At 36.5% G+C, this 24,236-nt stretch overlaps 2 protein-coding genes across 2 annotated transcripts in view; both read right to left on the bottom strand.

The window, feature by feature from the left end:
• Positions 1-4,779: 4,779 nt before the first annotated feature.
• Positions 4,780-10,940, bottom strand: LOC141646131 (ankyrin repeat-containing protein ITN1-like). Its single transcript, XM_074454167.1, has 5 exons — positions 10,456-10,940; positions 9,964-10,284; positions 9,052-9,461; positions 7,564-8,414; positions 4,780-4,908 (listed from the first exon to the last, which is right to left on the bottom strand). The coding sequence occupies exons 1-4, from the start codon at positions 10,841-10,843 to the stop codon at positions 7,575-7,577; spliced, it is 1,959 nt and encodes a 652-aa protein (XP_074310268.1). The 5' UTR covers positions 10,844-10,940; the 3' UTR covers positions 4,780-4,908; positions 7,564-7,574.
• A 3,043-nt stretch (positions 10,941-13,983) lies between these two features.
• LOC141649187 (secreted RxLR effector protein 161-like) overlaps positions 13,984-24,236 on the bottom strand; it is a 29,802-nt gene continuing 19,549 nt past the window's right edge. Inside the window, exon 3 of the mRNA XM_074457882.1 lies at positions 13,984-14,329. Coding sequence (XP_074313983.1) covers positions 13,984-14,329 — 346 coding nt within the window. The remainder of the gene's footprint in view (positions 14,330-24,236) is intronic.

Raw genomic sequence — 24,236 nt, 5'->3', positions numbered from 1 at the left:
ACTCCTCCTGGTTCGACCCCCGAGTTGAGTTAAGGCCCTGGTTGAGTGCCCTTCCTTTATTTTGTTCGTGCCCAGCATTCCCTCTCACTTAATTAAGGCGACTTTGAACTTTCTTTCTTTAATAATCGCGTAAGTCAGAACGACTGAACTTAACACGCTTGGTGACTTGAGTTATAGGGGACTGCAAAAGGTTAGTGGTTTGGCCATATTAATAAGGAGAGTTCAGCTTAAAAAGTGTGAATAGAAATGGTCACTGAGAATGTTGGGCACAATTTTGTTGGTGGGTTTTCTTCTTACCTGTCGACGGGTAATTCTATTCAGCATAATTTTGAAACATTTTTGTGAATTGTATATGTACTAATCAAATATATTCATATAAGTTATATTTTCTTTGTCCGTTATAGGTTTCAGATTCATCAGACGGTGACGATGCGCCTTCATATGTTGATTGAAGTCCCTTTGACATTGTGCCTACATGATTGAAGCCCCTACGATGTTCAAACTACTAAGTGTCCTTGTGTAGCTACTTACATGTTACGTAGCATTTTTTACGATTTTTTTTGGATAACTTTATATTGGATTTAACTATCATCCGGATCCCTTTTGATATTGTTGATTTTGTCGTACTATAAAGTACGTTTTAGTTTATATTAGTTAAATTGTGAATGCTAGTACGTATTTGTGATGGAGACGATATATGTATCAAGCGTATGCTTATTTATAAAAGTACGTGGGTACTTCATTTTATATATATTGCATTATGTTTTTTCATGATTTAGTAATAGCTAGTATTCTATACTACTTATAGATAGGTCTATTTAATTATTCTCTATGCTCTATCAGGTAATCAAGAAGCCAAAAGTATACCGTGATATAAGAAGTGTCAATATATAAATAGTTGACGCCTAATTTTGTCTCATCGAGTGACGCATAAAAGAATCAATAGTCGCTTAAGACGCTTAAAAGCGTCAAATTTGCCGACAAATAAAAGAGTCAATAATCAATGAAGACGGTTACAAGCGTCAAAATTATTGACAATTAAAAGCGTCAATAGTCCATGAAGACATTTAAAAGCGTCAAGTTTATTGACAAGAAAAAACGTCAATAATCACTGAAGACGCTTAAAATTGTCAACTTTGTTGACAATTAAAAGCGTCAATAGTCCATAAAGACGCTTAAAAGCGTCATATTTGTTGACAAAAAAAAGCGTCAAAAAATAATGACGCCCCAAAAATTGACGCTTTTTAAAAGCGTCAATAAACAAAATATTGACGCTTTAAATCGTCAAAAAATGCTCAAAAAAGCGTCATAAATGCAAGGGTTGTGTAGTAGTGCAGGAAAGCACTCAAGAATAAGTGGGTGTTCAAGTTGAAGACTGAAGAAAATAGCTCACAACCAAGGTACAAGGCAAGGTTGGTTGTGAAAGGTTTCAGTCAAAAGAAGGGAATAGATTTCGATGAAATTTTTTCTCCGGTCGTGAAAATGTCTTCGATCCGAGTTGTGCTTGGCATGGCCGCAAGCATGGATATGGAGATCGAACAACTCGACGTGAAGACAGCCTTCCTACATGGTGATTTGGAAGAAGAAATTTTCATGGAGCAGCCTAAGGGATTTGAGGAGAAGGGAAATGAACACACAGTGTATCGGTTGAATAAGAGCTTGTACGGTCTAAAACAAGCTCCACGACAGTGGTATAAGAAATTTGAATCCTTCATGATAGATCATGGATATCAGAACACGACTGCGGACCACTGTGTATTCGTGAAGAAGTTTCCCGACGGGGATAATATTATCCTCCTGTTATGTGTTGATGATATGCTGATCGTTGGTCGTGATACTATGAAGATCGCTAATTTGAAGAAGGCGATAACCAAGTACTTTGCTATGAAAGACTTGGGTCCTGCAAAACAAATCCTTGGAATGAAAATCTCTCGTGACAAGGAAAATAAGAAAATATGGTTGTCACAGGAGAGGTATATTGAGAAGTCATTAGAGAGGTTCAACATGCATAGGGCGAAGCCGATAAGTTCTCCACTAGCTGGTCATTTCAAGTTGAGCTCTCGACAATGTCCCGAAAGTGAGGCCGGTCAACAAGAGATGCGAAAGTTCCTTATGCATCCGGGTTGGAAGTCTTATGTACGCGATGGTGTGCACAAGACCGGACATAGCTTATGCGGTTGGTGTCGTTAGCGGTTCCTCTCAAATCCAGGAAAAGCGCACTGGGAAGCTGTTAAATGGATCCTCAGGTATTTGCGCGATACCTCCAAGATGTGTTTATGTTTTGGTCAAGGCGACCACGTGCTAGATGGATATACAGATGTCGATCTAGCCGGAGATTCAGACTCCCGAAAATCAACTTCGGGATACCTGATGACTTATGGAGGGGGAGCAGTATCATAGCAATCCATGTTACAGAAGTGTGTAGCTTTGTCCACTACAGAGGCGGAGTACATTGCAGTAACTGAAGCTTGTAAGGAGCTTTTATGGATGAAGAAGTTCTTATAAGAATTAGGTCAAGAACAGGAGAAGTATCGACTATATTGTGATAGTCAGAGTGTGATTCATCTCGCAAAGAATCCCACCTTCCATTCCAGGTCTAAGCATATAGATGTCAGATATCATTGGATCCGAGATGTGTTAGATTCCAATCTCCTAGAGCTCGAGAAAATCCATACCGGTGATAATGGGTCGGATATGATGACGAAGACGTTACCCATGGAGAAGCTCGATGTGTGTCGAAAGAAAACGGGTATGGCTGTATCCCCACCTAGTCGGGAGGGGAAGAATTGTTGGAATAATGGGGTCCCTCCAAGTGGGAGCCATGTGCATTAACTGAAATGAAGAAAAATGGGTTTGCTGGAGAATGCATGCATGCTAGCATACTACTATACATACGTAGGACGGTGTCAGTAGTAGGACGGTGTAGTATACCAAGTTTTTCAACTTTGGAGAGCTCAGTTGCAAAACGTACAGGGTATTGAATACTATAAATAGCAAGCGTCCGAGAGCATTTCATCATCCACATCCCCAGCAAACACATAAACCAGTAAGTGAGAAATAAGAGCCACTTACTGAGAGTGTGAGAGAAAAATACAGAGAGTTTGAGAGTTAGTGTGGTATTGCTCAAATAATCCTGTCAGTACGGTATCCAATCGGAAAGGCGTAAAATCTCCGACTGAGTCCCACACATTTAGAATATTATTTCTGAGGGTCCGAGTATTATCCGGGTAGCCAGAATAATATTTGTAATCTCTTAGTGGGTACTAGGAAAGGCATTGTGTTCCCATTATTTTGCTTATAGTGGAGATATTAAGCGGCCTAAGGGTCCCGTGGTTTTTACCCTTATTCAAAGGGGTTTTCCACGTAGAAAATCGGTGTCCATATTCTCTATTTTGTTGACGTATTTATTATCGTCTTGTTCATTTTATAATTACACTCCCACAAGAGGGTAATAGGTCCATGCTTCCGCTCAATATTAACGCCTATTACCCAACAAAATATACTCAATTTCTGACCATTTATATTCAACTTGCTGCAATATTATTATCCGTATACGACTCTTAACTCTGTGATCCCATTTATTAAAAAAAAGTAATTTTTTGTTATTTTAGATACTCGTATCACGTAGTATGTCCACAGTTAGTTACAAAATGAACTAGTTTGGTGTCCATTCCCACCCTGGTTAGCACAAAATTGTTATATTTACCTTTTAAATTTTATTTTGTACTTGTATGAAATAAGATTAGGTTGACCTGCCTAATTCAAAGATTTACCACTTACGATACATTTTTATATGTAATCTCTTAAATTTATGCTTAAGATAAAATTTATTAACCAAATAATGAGACACACTCATTATTGCTGTTATTATTCCTACTTAAAATCTCGTTGTTGTTAAAGTAGCTTTACTACTCACATTGTTACTTCTCTACAATAGTGAGACATTCTTACTAGTACTTACTAATATTGTTAATATATCGCTACACTTATTACTCGCATTCGTGACTACTCTTATATTTACTACTCTCTTTTTTATTCCAGTTATTTTCGCTACTAACATTGTTCCTTTCATTACTTCCATTTATTAGATTTTTATACTTAAATTAATTTATTACATATTTACATCCCTTTAGTTTGACGATTACTTAATTTTATTAAGCTTGATTTTTATGTTAATTGGTTATCCAGCTATATCAGACTTTTATAAAATTAAACAAAAAAATTTCTCTAATCGATTGGTTACTTTTTTCTTATAAATCATGACATGGTTTCAGGATCATATATATATAATGTTCTATCAATTTTATTTTCATTACCCATTTTCCCTTATAAATTATCTCTTAGTTATTTCTTTTTAAAATTTAGGAAGGAAATTTAGACAATTTTCAATATTTACCCTTTGATATTTAACAACGACCCCTTACATCAAATAACATCATTCCCAATGGCAAAATTGTTATTTAACCAATTGTACGTAAATCATTTTCAAATCAAAGCTAGACAATAAAAGTGGAATAGATAGAGTATTAGATTATACTCCAATCAAAGTAAAGTACTAACCGTGAATTTTGTAATGGTGTATGACATGCCTACAATAAATTTAAGATGCAAAACCTAAAAGTAAAAACAAGATTAAAATACTAAAAGTTATTGGTTTAAAAAATATTTGTTATGACATTATTTTAAAGCTTAGGAAAGTTTTGCAAGTTTTTATATTATTTTATAGTACCATATTACCATACTATCTAATTTATTGATAGTTTGTTAAGATAATTATTGTTTTTAAATGATTAAGTTTCCTCAATTTATCTAACCTATAACCAACCTTTAATCAACAAATCATCCTCTTGTAAAATTCAAATGAAAAAGTTTTTCCACCTAATGTAATCCTTTCGGAATGATTAAAATCTATAAAATATTGTTAAAAGGCTAGCCTAAAAATGCCACGTAGACAATGCCACATGGGATGAAAAAAAGCCACGTACACAATAATAATGTGACTTGTCAAATGAATATAACATGGATTATCAATCTTTAAAATATTATTAAAAGAATAGCCTAAAAATGCCACATAGACAATGCCACATGGGATGAAAAAAAGCCGCGTACACAATAATAATATGACTTGACAAACGAATATGACATGTATTATCAATTTATTATTGTATTACATTAATTTAATTCATTTATTTCCTTTAAAAATTCATCCATATTCCATTAGCTTTAAACTTAATTAACTAAAAAAAACTACAATAAAAAAAATACGCATTAAATATAAGTTAATAATTTCAAGATATCTATATAATAACATAAAAAGCCTAGATTGAGTAGTTAGTAGAATGACACGTGGCGCGCAACTTTTACATGTTAGATCAATTTTTTATTTTTAATTTAAAAAAATATAAAAAATGAAAAGGCATGTAGTAATCAATAGACTAATTATTCCTCTTATTTAAACACTTTCATTTACCATGCATTATTCCACTTAATAATCATTATTTAGTGCTAATCTTTTTATATTCTACCGTTATGGAAAAAAATCACTTATAAAAGAAAATAAATTGATAATATTCTAGTATATTCCTTGCAAAAACAAATTAATGAAAAATTAATGAAAAGTAACATAAAAAGCCTAGATTGAGTAGTTACTAGAATAACATGTAACGAGCTACATTTACATGTTTGATCAATTTTTTATTTTTTATTTAAAAGAAAATTAAAAATAGAAATTGAAAAGGCAAAGTAGTAATCAATAAACTAATTACTCATCTTATTTAAACACTTTCATTTATCATGCATTATTCCACTTAATAATCATAATTTAGTGCTAATCTTTTATATTCTACCGTTTTGAAAACATTTCACCTATAAAAGAAAATAAATTGATAAAAATTCTAGCACTTTCCTAACAAAAAAAAAAATTAATGAAAAAGTTTTTTTATTTTCACCTAATAATTTTATTTGATTTATTTTTCAACAATTCTCATATCTTTACTTTGTGGTGTGTAGGAATCAAATGGACAAGAAATGAAGAGATAAGAGAGAAGTAGAAGAAAAGTGGAGAATTCGACAAACATTTGTATTATATAGTTTGTTTTAGGCATTGTCGAATGTATATAAAGACACTTGAGATCGTCGACGATTGAATATAATCATCAGCGAATGGTGGTGAAACTTTGGTGAAGGAAATCATCAACAAATTACTGACAGAAAAAGGCTGTTACTGACGGATTTTGCCCGTCGGTTTCTCGCGTTTTCGTAGTATTATAACTTGACTAAATTGTAACTTTAGTTTTTTTAATCTCTTTTCAATAGTGATAGATTGTTTTGCGGATGTTTTAATATATTCATCACTGTTAATGTGTAATAAATTTATTAAGATTGATATTAACAACAAATTACAAATATGACTAGGCAAGTTGGTGTAAATATAGTATTCTCTATATATTTAATTAAGTTGGTTAGATGGGTAAATCTATATTTTTCTTATGATTTGAATACTAATGAGATGAGATAGGATACATCTGATTTTGTTGTCTTATTATTGCTTTGATGATAAGATGGCAAAAGTACATTGTATATATCGATTTGCGATAATTTGTTTATATTAATTCTCTTAGTACAATTAATTACATTTTATCCCAAAACAACATAATACTAATGAGTAGAATATCTTTTTTTACTTTTAATTTTCAATGTGAGAATGGATGTTTTATCTATTTACCCACCTTATTTAAATTATTTTTATTTGATTAAACGTTACCATAGTTAAGAGAAAACGAGTGAAGAATATTTTAAATCTTAAATATCATTATTTCCAAACTAAAAAAAAGAGGTATTTAAACTATGTTTAATACTACTTATTATTTTTTTAAATAATACGGAGTTTCATCATTTTAATAATGTTTACTAACAAAAATATCAAATTTGACGTTGAACAAAAATGATACCATTTGGTTACAAAAGTCATGAGAATGAGAATAACAAAATAATAGGTTACAATAAAAAAAAAACAATACTAAAGATAGACGTAAAATCGTAAATAACTGAATATAAAGCTACTACAAAAACTAGTGTAAAAAATGTACGCCAAAAAATTAATGAAATGTTAGAGCTTAACTCTTACACTTTCACAATAGGTTATCTCCTATTGAATGAACCACACTCGATCCTTTCAATTTCCCTATTAATATTGCAATAGTTAGAACCCTACACAAATGCTTTGTGTGTCTTTCCATCTTTTCTAACTTTTAATTCTTTCATTAATTTGTCATAAATTCAAATTCATCATCCTCTTTAAAAGCTCAATCTTTTACTTTTATAAAATAAGAGTACATTAGTATGATATATCGTGGAAACTCTCATGTGTCAACTTTATTTTTGTTATCGATTCATAGAAACGACTCATTTTCTAGCTCAATAAAACATATCTAAAATATGAACGGCTAAAATAATTATAGAGATAGACCACGAATTAAAAATGGAAAAATCATCAAAAAACTAAAGGGAAAAATGCATGAATGATCCTTAAACCGAACCCGTGAATTTCACGGGTCACAAAACTAGTTGAATAATCAAATTGCAAAGATTGCATTGTCGGCCAAATCATCAGACAGCAAATCAGCATCATGTCGGGAATAATGACTTTCATTATTCCTTGTCGAATTTTCCTTCTTCTTCACTTTCCTAATTCTCTTATATTTCACCACATAATAAGTCATTGTCCCTAAAACTCCAGCCATTGTACTCGCCCCAGTCACCGTCACGAAAATAGCTGCCCATCTATTACGCTTCCCAACAACAATGTATGACGAGGAAATGAACGAAACAGTTGTACATATCGATGCTAACCACATCAACTTATTAATGATCTCCACCACTCGCCTCGCTGATTTGGTCTCACCGCGAACTATTGTAATTTGCACCACCACAACTGATAACGATGTAAACAACGCCACAGCGTTAAAAATAAAAAAAACTTTGAACGCCGTAGTGCTAGCTATCACAGCCTCACCGTTATTCAAATCGCCACCCGGCACTGTGAAGATTGCCGCGAATGCAACTGTGGCGAAAAGTACTGCTACTACCGTGACAGAGTTTGTGGCATTGTTGATTCCTTCTCGATGAAGCCTTTTCAACTCTTTTGCTATTCCATTCACGTTTTGGTTTGTTCGCCGAGCTTGTTCCAGTTGAGAGTGTACGTTTTTTTGTATTTCGGTCACGGTTTTTCGTAGTTCGTCACGTGGCTGATTTAATTCGCTTGCTTTCATAGCTCCATATTGTGATAGGTTGTCCTTTATCTCCACAATTTCTTCGGACAATGGTAGAGCCTCTGCGATGTCCAATGCGGTCTTTCGGTCTCTTGTCAATGCATTTACATTGGTGTGCGGGATAAGAAGGAGTTCGTTGACTATCTGTATAAAACAAATTAATTACATGCTAGTAACAAATTTTATTACTATTCTACATCAAATTATATAAACCTGGCATGAGATTGTGGGTGTGTGCACGCGCGTGTGTAATAACAGTATTCTGTATTATTGCAAAACATGTTGATTACATAGGAAAAACTCGAAAGATGGATTCTTTTCACTAGACAAAAATTAGTATCTTTATTGACTAATCGCTGTCTGGGACAACGACTGGGTGTAAGACCAATACACATGTCATTCTGCCTGTTTAATTTGATGTGTTCAAATAAGTAGTCGTTGTTTGGGACAACAAGTGACTTAAAGTTTTTTAAAATATAAATAAAAATCGTCGAGAATTGATGAAGAGTACTTATTTTTGGTAAATAGTTTAAACGCGCCCTATTTTGTTAAATAGTTTGGGGTTGAGCCCCACTTAAACAAAAAATTCCCATGATAAAGGCTTGTTTCGCGTCTTATTGTCCATAAGAAAGTTAACGAGTGTTTTAACGATCTTTAAATAACCTACAAAAGAAAAAGCAATCATTACGCTCTCCTTATTTTTATTATCTTTTGCAAATAGAGACTTAGAGTTTGTGAGTAACTATGATGCAAATTAAAAATGGTTAGTTTTGAAAATTACCTCAACTCGTTTTTTTCTAGTTGCGACATGTAGGGCAGCGTTTCCGAACTTGTCAAGAAGCATGACAATAGAGGGATCAACACGGAGAATTAATCTTACAACTTGAGAGCTATGTCCTTTGACTGCCATATGAAGGGCTGTTTGTCCTTTCTTATCAGTTTTTCGAGTAAGTTGTGGATCCTTATTTAGTAATGCTTTCACTATCTCTACATGCCCCTGTCTAGCTGATAAATGCAATGCATTCTTCCCGTTTGACTTGGAAATTTCTAGCATGCTTGAATCGTTTAGTAATAGTACGTTCACTACATTTACATGTCCTCTAATTGCTGCTGATATTAAAGGCGTTGTATTGGATTGTGCCACGGTTTTGCTTAAATTTGGGTCATAATCTAATAACACCTGCACAATGGCTACACACACGTCGTTTAATGCCAAACAACCGGTAATTCAATTTTTACATATTTTTTAAAAACTTAGATATCGGTTATTTCTATTCCAATATTGTTATTACATTTATGTCCTAGCTAGTCTTAAGTATCAGTTAAAGACATTTATATAGATAAGTCATCTTACTATAACACAATGATATTTGTGTAAGTCGTATTACATAAGTACATGTGAATTTTAAATTAGGGCCTACTTCGAATGTTGCTAATGGTGTCTTCAAGACAAAATTATGTTTTTAGGTAATTCAAAAGTATCATAAGATTTAATAATAATTTTCATGTACAAATAGTTATTGTCATTATATTTTTTGTTCATAGTTAAGTTTAATATTACACTAATTCATTTTATATAACTAATTTAAAGACAAACTATATAAAATAGTCAATCAAATAATGAATTTACTGATTATCACTTTGAATTATATTATCATTACGAATGTAAGGCTCCAATAGATTTCTTTCATACCTTCATGACCTTGAGAAGCAGCAACATGAAGTGCATTAAACCCAACTTGATTCTTGGCAAAGATACCATTTGAGGTCATATGAGGTAACAAAGCCTTAACAATCTCAAGATATCCCTTTTCAGCTGCACGAAAAAGTGGAGTTTCCCCAAGCTCATTAACCTCATTTATAATAGCTAGTCGAATATCTGCTAACTCAGCATCAAACTCAACCCCTATGACAGTCCCTGTCATTTGCGCGTCAATCTCTGTAAGAATTTCCATCACAGCCTCAATATCACCTTTATCCGCAGCCAAATGGAGCTCCGTGTCCTTATGCTTACCTATCAAAATATAGCTAAAATTTGAAGTTAGAGATGCTAAAATATAAATGTTGGAAAAAAAATAATGAGAATATAGATTAATTGGGAAAAATAATTTAGAGACATGAGAATATAGGTTATTTCGGAAAAATAATCTAGGGATATAATGTCATTGGTTTCACGTTCACTTACCTGTCACCTGTTTCACGTACATCCTTCTTTGATCCATACGCTTACTGGATCCAGACATAGAGAAGGATTTACTGGAACCTGATACCACCAATGACTTGCTTGAGTTTGACCCGCATAGAGACTTAGCGGATGTCGACACGGCCAATGCTTTACCAGCATTGGAAATGATCACCTTTGGCGTAGATGGTGAGGCCACATCATCCGGGTCGGATGATGACCGAATGGATATTTGATTAAATGAAAGTGACTCTGCCAAAGACTTTCCATGTCGCATCATGTTGCGGTATTTCTTTGAAATTGGATAAGGGGGTTGGTTTAAGTCTCCCATCTCCAGATCCCTTTCATTATTTGAGACATTTGTATTTTTATGGATGATATTATACTCCATGTTTCACATTCATAAAACAAATGACTCATTCAACCTGATACATCCCTTTAATCTAAAAGGAAAACATATTAGTTTAAGGGATTTGAAGAGAGGAGGCTCCCTCGATAACAATCTGGGTGAAAAGAGAGAATATGACCACCAAAATAGGAAGAACAAAGAAATGGAGAAGAAAGTTTGATTGTTTAATTACTTAGAATGTTTTCTTTCCGATGTTTTTTTTCTTAGGACCAATAATAGAGTTTTGAAATTAGTTAATAACACTTATTTTTCGTTACTTTTGAAAAATAATCTTTAATAATGATATAACATTGGACTTACTTGTGTATGATAACATTTTAAACATGGTGTTATCTTATGACACACTATCATAATTTTAACGTGTACAGTTATACATCAACCGATATTACGAGTTTAAATTCACTACTCAATCTTCAATTATATAGTTACATAAGCATATAGAGTACATTGCAAAAACAAAAATATAATAATTGTAAAATACCTGTATATAAGTCGTTAAATATTACGAAAATAAAACATTATTTGTTGTATGTTATAGATAATATTTTCCATATAAATCTAATTTTTTTTCAATATATTAAATAAAAAACATTGTAAAGATGGGATATTGACGGTACTATATTTTTCCATCCTTGTTTAGAGTAATTCTCAAATAATTGATTCTTCAATTTTATTGAATTAGGACTCGATCAACTCGCTTTTTGTAAATTGAAAAATAATTCAATAAAATTAGGAATCCTAAATTTCATTGATGATACTTAATTAGGAATATTCATTTGTATACGTAATGTATATCAATTTAAAAATTAATCAATTGATGAAGTGCATGGGACATAGTTTCTTTAAAACCAAAACAAATGGTGCGGCATATAGTTTGGCATTATGATTATTTTGAATGGATTAATTTCAAGAGAAATTTAAATCAAAGTTCCAAAACTTTCAGCAATAAAACAGAGGTCAAATAAAGGAGATTGTGTTTTTTTTTGTTAGGATTTTCTTAATCGTGATGTGAATATTAAAGCAAAAAATTAACAAGTTATAAAAGGATATGAAAAACTAATTCGTTCTACTTAATCAATGCCATGAAGGTCAAGATCAAGGCACTCCACGAAGCTACTAAACTCCACGAACGAAGGAAGACAGTTTTTACACAAAGCAAGTTTTTTCATTAATTAAAGTTTGTGTTGTTACAATGTAGGATTTCTCTTTATATAGATCATTAAATAGTTCAATTGCTTAACCCAAAGAAACAGTCTAACTTGATATTCAACTACTCTAATCTAAGGATTGGTTTTTAATAAAGTAAGAGAACAAAATACATAAAGAGATATGACTTTCTAATCCTTAGGACAAAGGAAATAGTTGTGTTTTGTTTTGAAGCATGGTCTATGGCTGCCCTGGCAGAAGTAGTCAGTAAAAGTGGGGACAAGGGAAGATACGGACTAGCTGCCTTGTGTTTCTCCACCTGTAACTGCCTTTTCTCAACCCCAAAAAGATCTCCTTTCACCTCTTATTTGCTGCCCACATCCTTAAGAATTACAAGAGGACCAATCCCATCTTTGGACATGCACCTTAAGGCATGTAAGATAGTTTGAAAAGCCCTTGTTACACATATGTGCCAATCAGGCTATTCCCGTAGCATTATGGAGTCAAACATGACTTGTAGCACTCATAACTCTCAGGTCAGAATGAAGATTTATGCTCATGATATCTCACTGAAAGTTAAAGATGTTAGATATCCTCTACAACAAGAATCAACCCTAGAAGATGTCTAGAACACTACATATTGAGGTTTGAGTAGTAGCAGGTCATTGTTGAACTATGTTGTAGCATTTCAGCAGCTACTTTCAACTTTGAGGTTAATAATGTTTTGCTCAAATTGAATTAGAGAGCCCATTAATAGCAAAATTAAAGGTAAATAGGTTATCTATCACTTGCAAACAGAATTACTCTAAAATGTTGCACGGTTTAGGAGATAAGAGCATTTAGTACTGACAAGTCTGATTAGCTGCAATTGAGGTATGAATACGTGACAGTCTTTGATGGCTAAATGGGCAAACTCCACTCTGTGAAACTTCACTATTCCAAGTCAATAATAAAGATGACAACCAATTAAAACTCAAAGATACGAGCATTTGAACACAGCGTCCCACACCTCAAATCTGGCAGAATACTATGGAAACCTTATTGTTTGGATAGTCTCATGAGTTGTTCTCTTAGCACAAACATGCAAGTCCTATGCATCAACTCCTTGCACCTAGGCCATAGTTGCCTATGCATCAACTCCTTGCAATCAGGCTATAGTTTTTTTAATAACATAAGTCAACAATTGATAGGGCCTAATAAAAATCGAGAAGTCTTATAGCAAGGATGTTGGGCTACGAATAACAATGGGTTCGACAAAACCATATGGTCATCGATAAACAATAAGGAGTACATGATGACCTTAAGGGACAGTGTTATAATAGAAGAAATAAAGACAAATAAAGAACAATAAAGAAAGCAACACACAGATTTACGTGGTTCACAAACATTGTGTTAGCTACGTCCACATGGTAGAAGGTAGAGAGTTTTATTGATATGTGAGGAGTTTTCAGATTACAGATTCAGACGGTATGATAAACATGACTGCTAGGGAGAGGCTTAGAGAGTTTATATAATACTCTCGAAGATCGACCTAATACAGAATGACCTAATAAGGCCCAGACCCCCGCATAGTCGTTCGAAGTGGCGACTAACAGAATCAAGGCGCAAACCCAACAAATCTCCATCTTGACTTGAATTCTCTCACATAGACAGATCCACCCCCATATATCCCAGATGTACCAGAAAACTCTTCTCCCTTCCCCTCAGATATTGCCCGCAAAGGGCAATTACAGACTTCGGATATTTAGCAAGTTTAAACAGTGTTGGAACTTGCTATGTGGAACTGGCTTTGTAAACATGTCAGCTGGGTTATCAGCAGTACTCAATTTGTTCACCTTAATCCTCTTTTCATTTCTCAGAAAGTGATATCTCACATCTATATGCTTAGTCCTCTCATGATGGACTTGATATTTAGCAAGCATATTGCGGTAAGACTGTCATAGAATACAATAGCTTTCTCCTGATGTAGACCCAGATCACTGACCAAACCAGATACCCTCTTTACCTGCTGCAGTCAAGGCTATATACTCTGCTTTAGTAGTAGAGAAAGTAACTGTAGGCTGGAAAGTAGCCTTCCAACTGACGACTGAACCACCAAGAGTGAAAACATAGCCAGTCATTGATCGTCTGCTGTCAACATCTCCTGCATAATCAGAATCTGAGTACCTTGACACAAGGCACTCTCTATCACCTCCATAAATGAGACCAACATCAGATGTACCCTTAAGGAACCGTGAAATTCTCTTCATAGCTTTCCAGTGTTCTTTACCTAGATCACCCATAAACCGGCTCACCACACTGACTGACTGCGCTAGATCAGGTCTAGTGCAGACCATAGCATACATCAAGCTATCCACTTCACTAGGGTACGGAACTCGGGACATGTACTCCCTTTCCTCAGCCGATTTGGGTGCAAAAGCAACAAACATGTAATCCTATGGATTTATGAGTCTTTGGGTACTCTATCGAGTAGGCCTTACTCTGTCGAGTAAGGGTGAGTTGCAGTTTAAAATAGTTTCTGACCTGTTTGGTACTCGATCGAGTAACGTAGATACTCGATCGAGTAAGGGGGCACTCGATCGAGTACCTCAGCTACTCGATCGAGTAACCGGTTTACGGGGGTTGATTTGTCGGGTTTTGTTAATAATGCAATTAATTATATAATAACTTCCGTCACTTTTCTTTAAACACTTTTAAAACCTAATTACTTTCAAAGAGAGAAATCAAACTACGTTCTTCGCATCAATCGCATTGTTGGCAAATCCCGGAGCTTGGAAGGTCGGATTTTACCTTTCTTTATACCGTTGTAATCCTTGCGTCAAGGGTAAGACCTATGTACCGTTTTTATAGTATTTCTTTAAAGTTGGTTAAACCCTAATGTTGGGAATTGGGGGTTTTTGTTGTATTTTGTGTTGGTAGTGATTATATGTTTGTATGTTAGGAGGAGGATTCGTAGAGGAAGCATTTTGATATCAGCTGTGAGATCGTCTGATTGTGTTGTGCTTTCCAGGTAAGGTTTCCCTACTCAGTATTAGTCCCATAATGTGCTGTGGTGTTTTGTGGTTGTTGGATATTATCATACTCGTATTGTGACGATTGCTGGATTTGGTTGCTGATAGTAGTAGTGATTGATTGTAGCTGTCTGTGTTCTTCGGGGTGCGTCCCTGGCTGAGTAGAGTCACTTGCGGGAGTGGCTTCACGCTCATGATTCGCCTTCTGTGGAACCCGCCACAGAAGGGATGTGCACATTAATGGATTTGGGTTTATCGCTCGATGGAGATGAGCGGGGCTTAGGTGGGAACGGCTGCGGTCCCCATCGCGGCGAGGAGTGACTGTTGCGATGGGCACTCGCGGGGGCTACACACGTTAGTGTGTAGTCGGGATTGTGGAGTTGGTTTGGAGTTCGAGAGAATATCCGTGATGATTGAGCTGTTTGTTTTTGTATTGTTGGTTTATATAAATTGTGTGATTAGTACGACCCGTTTAATGTTTTAAAAACTCGTGGTGATCCATTCGGGGATGGTGAGCGGTTATTGAGCGGTATGAGTCGAGTTCTTTGGGATAGCTGGGATGTGCCACCGTCTGATGATAGAAGTCTTCCGCTGTAGCTTAGTAGTTTAATAAACATTTCAGTTAGCTCAGTAGACAGTTGGTTTGAGAACATGTATTCGTATTTTGGTTTTGGTTTTGGAGACTATAACCTTTCGCTAAAGTATTTCTATTTAAATGTTGTTTCGTTATTGTCTATTCGATTATCATTGCCTCGGGTAACCGAGATGGTAGCATCCTTATACCTGAGTGGTCCTGGTAAGACACTTGGAGTATGGGGGTGTTACAAAATGGTATCAGAGCGACGATCCTGAAACCTGTAACCAATGAATCCAATGAATATAGGGAGTCAATTAAAATGAACCCGGGGTAAAGGTTGTAGGAGCTAATGCAAAGGCTTGGGAGACGTCCTAAAGTCGCGAACTCGCCCTACAATTTTGAACCGGTCACATGGGGGGTATGTGTCAAGGTCGTATGTGATGTTTGTTAGTTTGCATGTGAATGTGGTGATGTATGTTGTAATTGTTGGATGTTTGGAGTAGAAGGTTGAGTTTGTGCATGAAAGGTTGGTGAAGTATATAGAACTGTTGTTTGAACAAGAAGCATGTTGGTTGTTTACTATGTGGCGTTTGCTAACATGATATAATTGTTTTGTTGATCATATGAAAAGCTTGGTAGAATCGCATGCTTAATTATAGTATAATGTTGAGTTTATTAAGTTGTGTAGTATGTTGGGATATGATATAGCATGCGGGTACCATATTCGAGTTTGTATGACTCGATCGAGCGGGTCTGACTCGATCGAGTGGGTATTTGACGATTTTGCAACCAGAATCGTGTTTTTGGGCACTCGATCGAGTACCTCGGGCACTCGATCGAGTAGGGGGTCACTCGATCGAGTAGCCTGGCTACTCGGTCGAGTATGTTAGAGATCAGAAGGTCTGTTTGGGGTCTGATGTCGAGGCACTCGATCGAGTATGGGGGGGCACTCGATCGAGTAGCCTCTTACTCGACCGAGTAGGTTTAGGCACTCGATCGAGTGTGTTCTGGGCAGTCCGCTTTCGTGTTTTGAGGTTTTAGTGCGTATGTTTATGTCTACCCTTTCTTATATAGTTTTAAGATGCCGCCCAAGAGAAACGCTTTTTATGCGAGAGCTGAGACCATGAACATAGATGATATCATTAAGATGTTGGAGCATCAGGATGCTCTTACTGATCCGGACGATGTCGTCACTCATCCAATCAAATACATTTATAATACTCAACATACAACTAGTTAGCGGTAAGTCGAGGTCGATCCATGGGACGGTGTGCTTTGGGTTCTAAGTCTATCTATATCAATTTATGCTAGTGTCACAATTTGGTTGGGTTTGTAGTTGTGTCTAGACTAATGCAAACAATAAGGTAAAACAAGCAATAAAAGGAAGAGGTGTAAACAAATGATTAAAAGTGCTAGGATATCATGGGGTCATAGGGGATTCATGGTATTGATCATACAAACATGTTTACAAAGTTGCAAGAGATTAATGTTGTGGAGGAACCGAGTTGGGTTATATCTTACGGTTCTTAGGAAGAGTTGGGTCCCGGAGCCGAATCGATTAGATTGTACAACACCTACAAGTCGACTTACTTTCCTCCTAATCACTTCTATGCATGATCTAATAAGACTCGAGTTGGTTTATGTCTTACAAGTCAAGTTGAGCAGATAAGAGATGGTAAAAATGCAAGGATTCATAGGCTTAGCATTTCATCAAACATAACATGTGCATAAAGTTGACATCACAACAAGCAAGCAATTTAATCATGTGAACATATTAGATTAAGCATGAATCAATCCCATGTTAGTTGCCCTTAATTACCCACTAATCCTAGCTAAGAGACTACTCACTCATTATCATGGGAAACATGTCATTAATGGTGTCAAACATCACAACAAGTATAAACATGATAATAGAATGAAGAAATGAACAATAAAGATAAAAGGGTAAAGGAATTATACCAAACTTGAGGTGATCCAAATAATAAAGCAAGAATAAAAGAAGAAACTTGATTGATTGATGAAGGGTTGTCAATCCTCCAATAACCCAATAATCTTCAATTACCCAATAATAAACTTGAATAATAAACTTGAACAATAATTAAGGAGAGATTAATGTGTAATTTATGGAAAGATTAAATGATAATTTATTCTAATCTACTCCTAATCTAATCTAAGAGAGTTTCCTCCTAAAAACCACACACTTGATTAATTACCAAGATGGGGTATTTATAGTGGAAATTAGGTGGATGCATTTAGGGTTAACTAAGGGCTAAACTAGTAATTACACTTTTTAAAATGGAACAGGGAGGAGCCGGTATTTCTCGAAGGAAGGGCTTCTTTCTTTGTAGCTTGGAAAGACGAAATTATCTTTGTGAAGAAATCCGTGCGTATTGGGGTCGGGACGGGCGGATTCTGTTGATGGAAGACGAGCGGATTCGAAGGAATCCGGGCGGATTCTGGCGGGGCAATCCGAGCGTCTTTGGTGGGAATCCGCTCGGATTGTGTTGTGAGGAGACGGGCGGATTGGAGACAATCCGCTCGGATTGTTTTTCAGCAGTGATTCTCCTTCTTTTCTTCCCTTTTTGCTCACTTCCGTTTTATTCTTGTGGGATTGATCTTTAGTCCTTGCTTCCTCTTCATACTAGTCCATCTAGTTTTGTCAAGTAGCTTCCAAATATGCATGAAAGACGGGGATTTCCGTCTTATTATCTCCTTTTCTACAAAACATATGAAATGCGATAGAAAAGCAAATAGGAAGGTTTTGACGGATAAAATGGCCATGAAATGTTATAATAGTATGCAAAATAGGCTCAATTAGGGGACTAAATGTGCGCAAATAATGTTCACATCACTTACGGAGGCCTTAAAGAAAGTGGGAAAGGATAACGATAAGGAGGTTGATCACTCAAAGATCAGTCTCTATATAGCGAGGTTTAACCCAAAAGAGTACAAGGGGACCGGGCAACCAAACCTTCTTGACAACTGGCATCGTGAGATGGAGAACATACTAGACCTGGTTCACTGTCCTGATGAGATGAGAGTAGAACAAGCTGCGTTCTACCTGAGGGAAGCAGCTGGCGAGTTGTGGGATAAGGTGAAGGTGAGTGCTAGGGAGATGTAAGCGAACCAGGGCTTACCTGCTATACCTTGGGAAGAGTTTTAGAGGGCTATGAGGAAAGAGTTTGTACCGGAACATGTGAGGAGTAAGCTGAGAGAGGAGTTTGATGGGTTTAAGATGACATCTGATATGTCGATTCTTTGAGTACTACAAGCAGTTTAATGAGAAGTCTAGGTATGCTGAGGATATGGGTTTGAGTGAGGAGAACCTGGCGCTGAGGTTTGAGAGGGGGTTGACCCCTAAGATCATGGATAAGCTACCTGTAGGAGTCCTTACTGATGTTAAGGAAGCTTATGAGAGGGCTGGGAGAGCTGAGAGGTTGGTGGAGATGGCTCAGGAGAGAGTGGGGGTTGAGAAAAGAAAGGCTGAGAGTGAGGGTGGTGGCCAATCTAGTCACAAGAAAGGCAACCACAATCAAGCTAGAGGGTTTTCTCGTCGGGTCGTGGTTGATCTTTGGGGCTTCCTTTGGGCGTGGCCGTGTGAGTAGTAGTGGTAGTTGGGGGATGACTTGTTTTGGCTGTGGCGGTGTAGGCCACAAGAGACATGAGTGCACGAGTGCACCGGGAGCTTTTCAGGGATCGGCTCGGGGGAGCTATTCTCAGGGACCTGCACAGAGTTATGCGAGCAATAGACCGTCTGGGTCATGGTCTAACCGGGGAAGTCAGAGCTATCAGGGTGGAGGTAACCGCAATGGCGGTAATTCTTATTAGAAACCAGCTACAAACAACAACAACAATCAGGGGTCGGGTGCTAAGCCGACCACATCACCAAAGATCTTGTCCAAGGAGGTAGACAGAAGACCAGTGGAAAGCTGTTCATGATGGACAAGAAAGCAGCTGAGGATGATGCACATGTTATCACTGGTACTTTTCTTGTTAACGGTATTCATACCTTTGTTTTGTTTGATTCGGGGGCGTCTCAGTCGTTTGTATCTTCGAGTCATGTTAAACGGTTGGGTTTGAGGGTATATGAGTCTGTAAGTGAGAAAGTTTTTATACCTTCGGGTGAGTCTGTATCACGTGGGAGGTTGTTTAGAGATGTGTCTATGATAGTTGGGCAAGTTGATCTACCTGTAGACTTGTTAGAGTTTCCGTTTGACGGTTTTGAGATGATAGTCGGGATGGATTGGTTGGGAAAGTATAAAGCTAAGATAGACTGTCATCAAAAGTAAGTGTCTTTGAGAGGGCCTAAGGGTGTTAGTGTGTCTTATCGTGGGTTTCTAGTCAAACCCAAAGTTAAGTTGATTGCAGCTGTCACCTTGAAGTCTTATCTGAGGAAGGGATGCCCTTTGATCTTGTGCCATGTGAGAGATGACCGGATAGAGAGTTCGACAGTTGATCAGATACCAGTGGTGGGAGAGTTTGCAGATGTCTTTCCAGAGGAGATACCGGGGTTGCCACCGAAGAGGGAGATAGATTTCACAGTTGAGTTGAAACCGGGGACGGGGCCAATCTCTAAGGCACCGTACCGGATGGGTCCTAAAGAGATGGAGGAGCTCAGGAAACAGTTAGATGATCTGATAGAGAAGGGATACATTAGACCTAGTGTATCGCCGTGGGGAGCACCAGTTCTTTTCGTGAAGAAGAAAGATGGGAGTTTGAGGTTGTGCATAGACTACAGGGAGCTGAACCGAGTGACGGTGAAGAACAAGTATCCTAATAACATAACCGATATGAGACAATTAGCGGGTCTCACTCCGCCCCTTCAACTCACAACAAGACAACCATGAGGTAGGATGCCTTCTTGCAAGGCAAGGTGGGTCTTGCCAAAATGGCGACACATCCAATCATTAAGCACACAAAATCAAGTAATGGATGCATCTACAAAAGAATAGCCACTTTCCTCATCTAAGTGGCGGAAATTATCTACAAGGGAAGCAATTCAAGGGTACACACTCCTTCATAGATACAATTTCTTCAAAGTACTAAGCCTAGAAGGATACCAATAAATCACCTCCAAATTGTGTCAAGCTAGGGTACCTTTGTCCTCAATCGTTAAATGCTTTTGTCAAGAATAGACTCCCTATGGTGTTAGAAACACTGGAGGATCGCGGAATTCCCCCTCTTGCCTAGACAAGAAGAAGGGTCGTCCCCTCTCTACCATGCACAAAAATGGATACGGGGGATAAAGGGATCAATAGATATTTGAGTTTCACCTTGGGAGTTTGCTTTTGTTTTTGTTTTCCCCCCAATTTCTTGTGGCATATAACATTTGAGAACACTTTCTTTTGCCATTTCTTTTTTTGATTTTTGGCAATTCAACACTTGACAACTTTAAACTTTTCTTTGTATTTCTTTTTGAACATTTTCAAAGTCACCCCATATGTAGGGAGGGTGCCTTATTTTTGAAGCTTTAGGAGTCTATTTTTGCTCATCTTTTCTTTTGATGCATTTTGCAAACTTTCTTTCACTTTTCATTTCATTGAACTCAAATTGATTTCTTTTTGTGCCCATTCCCTTTGATGACAAAATGTGTGGTAGAACATGGATGAATGATGGATGGATGCATAGTTTCAAGGGTCACCTTGGAATAAACGGTAGCCAAGGAGTTATCACACCACAATGTACTCTTGACTAGGCCTTAATCCATGGGTCAAGGGATACTAGCATGACACATCCTAGGGTGTTTTACAAGTATTCTAACAAGCAAAGTCTTAAGAACAAAAAGCATCTACTAGGGCCTATATACACTTGTCAAACTTCCCAAGTAGACGGTTTCACAAAATTTTTTTAACATGCAAACTATATGCCATGATGCAACTAACATTTATACATCCTAATGCATATGCTTCTACCAACTAGTATGCCATATAAACTAAATGCAAGTCCTAAGTTCACATTGTTTTTACCGCATCAATCAAAATAAAGCCACATAGTCATTAACATAAAGAGGAAAAAGGAGATTGGAAAGATCATACCATGCGGTCTTCAATATCCTCATGTCTCGGATGTGGCGTAGTCGATCAATGTGAAAAAGGATGGACAAACACAATATATACAAAACAATATATACAAGTCTACACTACAAAGGAAATGAACTTGTTTTTGGATTTTTCAATTTTTCAAATTTTTATGGTTTTTGATTTTATGAAATTAAAAGACATATTTTTGTGATTTTTCGAAAATTTTCAATTTTTATGGTTTTTGGAATATAAATTCCCATCCCCCACTTTATTTTGGACATTGTCCTCAATGTACATATAGGAGTAGGAATGAAAAAGAAATACATGTTTTTGGATTTTTGATTTTTTTTGAAATAAAGTACAAATGCAATGATATGGTATGAATGAATGCATGCTCTAACTAAATGCAATTCTATATGACATATATAACAAATGAATGCAATCTAAACTATACTATATGATGCATGATTTCTAGTAAATTATGGTCACCTATAATCAAACCTCCCCAAACCGATTTAAACACTATTTCTAGTGTAGAAATGAATAGGTTTGGCCATTAGTAACTATGCATGAATTCTAATCTATATGCAACTGATGTGACCATTATTTGCGCACATTTAGTCCCCTAATTGAGCCTATTTTGCATACTATTATAACATTCTATGACCATTTTATCCGTCAAAACCTTCCTTTTTGCTTTCTATCGCATTTCATGTGTTTTGTAGGAAAGGAGATAATAAGGCGGAAATTCCCGTCTTTCGTGCATAATTGGAAGCTTATTGATGACACTAGATGGACTAGTATGAAGAGGAAGCAAAGGCTAAAGACCAATCTCGCAAGAATAAAATGGAAATGAGCAAAAAGGGAAGAAAAGAAGAAGAACCACTGCTGAAGAACAATCCGAGCGGATTGTCTCAAATCCGCCCGTCTCCACTAAACAATCCGAGCGTCCCCGCTCGTAATCCGCTCGGATTCATCCACCCAAATCCGCCCGGATTCTCTTGAATCCGCTCGGATTCCTTTGCCAGATTCCGTCCGTCCCGACCCCAATACGCACGGATTCCTTCACAAATGATTTCGTCTTCTCCAAGCTTCAAAGAAAGACTCCTTCCTTCGAAAAATACCGGAGTCTCCCTGCTCAAATCTCAAAAGTGTAATTACTAGTTTAGCCCTTAGTTAACCCTAATTGCATCCACCTAATTTGCACTATAAATACCCCATCTTTGTAATTAATCAAGCATGTTGTTTTTAGCTAGAAAATCCTTCTTTAGATTAGATTAGGAGTAGATTAGAATAGATTACTCTTTAATCTTTTCACAAATTACACATTAATCTCTCCTTAATTATTGTTCAAGTTTATTATATTATTATTGGGTAATTTGAAGATTATTGGGTTATTATTGGGAGATTGACAACCTTCCATCAATCAATCAAGTTTCTTCTATTATTCTTGCTTTATTATTTGGATCACCTCAAGTTGGTATAATTCTTTTACCCTTTTACTCTTTATTGTTTATTTCCTCATTCTATTATCATGTTTATACTTGTTGTGATGATTGACACCATTAATGACATGTTTCCCATGATAATGAGTGAGTAGTTTCTTTAGCTAGGATTAGTGGGTAATTAAGGGAAACCAACATGGGATTGATTCATGCTTAATCTAATATGTTCACATGATTAAATTGCTTGCTTGTTGTGATGTCAACTTTATGCACATGTTATGTTTTATGAAATGCTAAGCCTATGAATCCGTGCATTTACAACCATCTCTTATCTATTCAACTTGACTCGTAAGATATAAACCAACTCGAGTCTTGTTAGACCATGCATAGAAGTTGATTAGGAGGAAAGTAAGTCGACTTGTAGGTGTTGTACAATCTAATCGATTCGGCTCCGGGACCCAACTCTTCCTAAGAACCGTAAGACATAACCCAACTCGGTTCCTCCACAACATTAATTGCTTGCAACCTTGTAAACATGTTTGTATGATCAAAACCATGAATCCCCTATGAACCCATGACATCCTAGCACTTTTAATCAATTGTTTACATTTCTTAGTTCATTGTTTGCTCTACTTTGTTACTTTCATTAGTTTAGACACAACTACAAACCCAACCAAATTGTGACACTAGCATAAATTGAGATAGATAGACTTAGAACCCAAAGCACACCGTCCCATGGATCGACCTCGACTTACCGCTAACTAGTTGTATGTTGAGTATTATAAATTATGTTTGATTGAGAGCCCCAACGACACCTCCATCAAAATGGCGCCGTTGCCGGGGATGGTGCTATGTGATTAAGTTCTTATTTGTTTGTCTATTTTTGATTGTGCTTTCACCTTGAGGAACTTGTTCCTCAAGGATTGTTCTTACCATTTTTGTGTAGTTTCCATGCTTGTAGTTGTTTCCTTGTCTTAGCTATGATGACCCAAGACTTGGTACATGGAGTATGTGATGGATCTTTTGAGTATGACTATGGGTATGGGGAGTTTGAGGAGCAAGTCAACACAAACCTACCTTACTATTTGTACAATGAAAATCCTAACCACTACCCCAATTTTTCCCACCAAAATTACCACACCCAATATCAACAACAACCACCCACTCAATACCCAT

Source organism: Silene latifolia, chromosome 3, assembly GCF_048544455.1.
Source record: "Silene latifolia isolate original U9 population chromosome 3, ASM4854445v1, whole genome shotgun sequence".
In the NCBI taxonomy this organism is placed as follows: Eukaryota; Viridiplantae; Streptophyta; class Magnoliopsida; order Caryophyllales; family Caryophyllaceae; genus Silene; species Silene latifolia.
This window is presented reverse-complemented; position numbering and strand designations above follow the sequence as displayed.

Excerpts from the sequence above, each read along its gene's own strand:
- LOC141646131 (XM_074454167.1), bottom strand. The coding sequence starts at position 10,843 with ATGGAGTATAATATCATCCATAAAAATACAAATGTCTCAAATAATGAA. Across the intron at positions 10,285-10,455 it reads GTACGTGAAACAGGTGACAG|GTAAGCATAAGGACACGGAG; the intron begins GTAAGTGAACGT and ends ATATTTTGATAG. Across the intron at positions 9,462-9,963 it reads TGCTTCTCAAGGTCATGAAG|CCATTGTGCAGGTGTTATTA; the intron begins GTATGAAAGAAA and ends ACGTGTGTGTAG.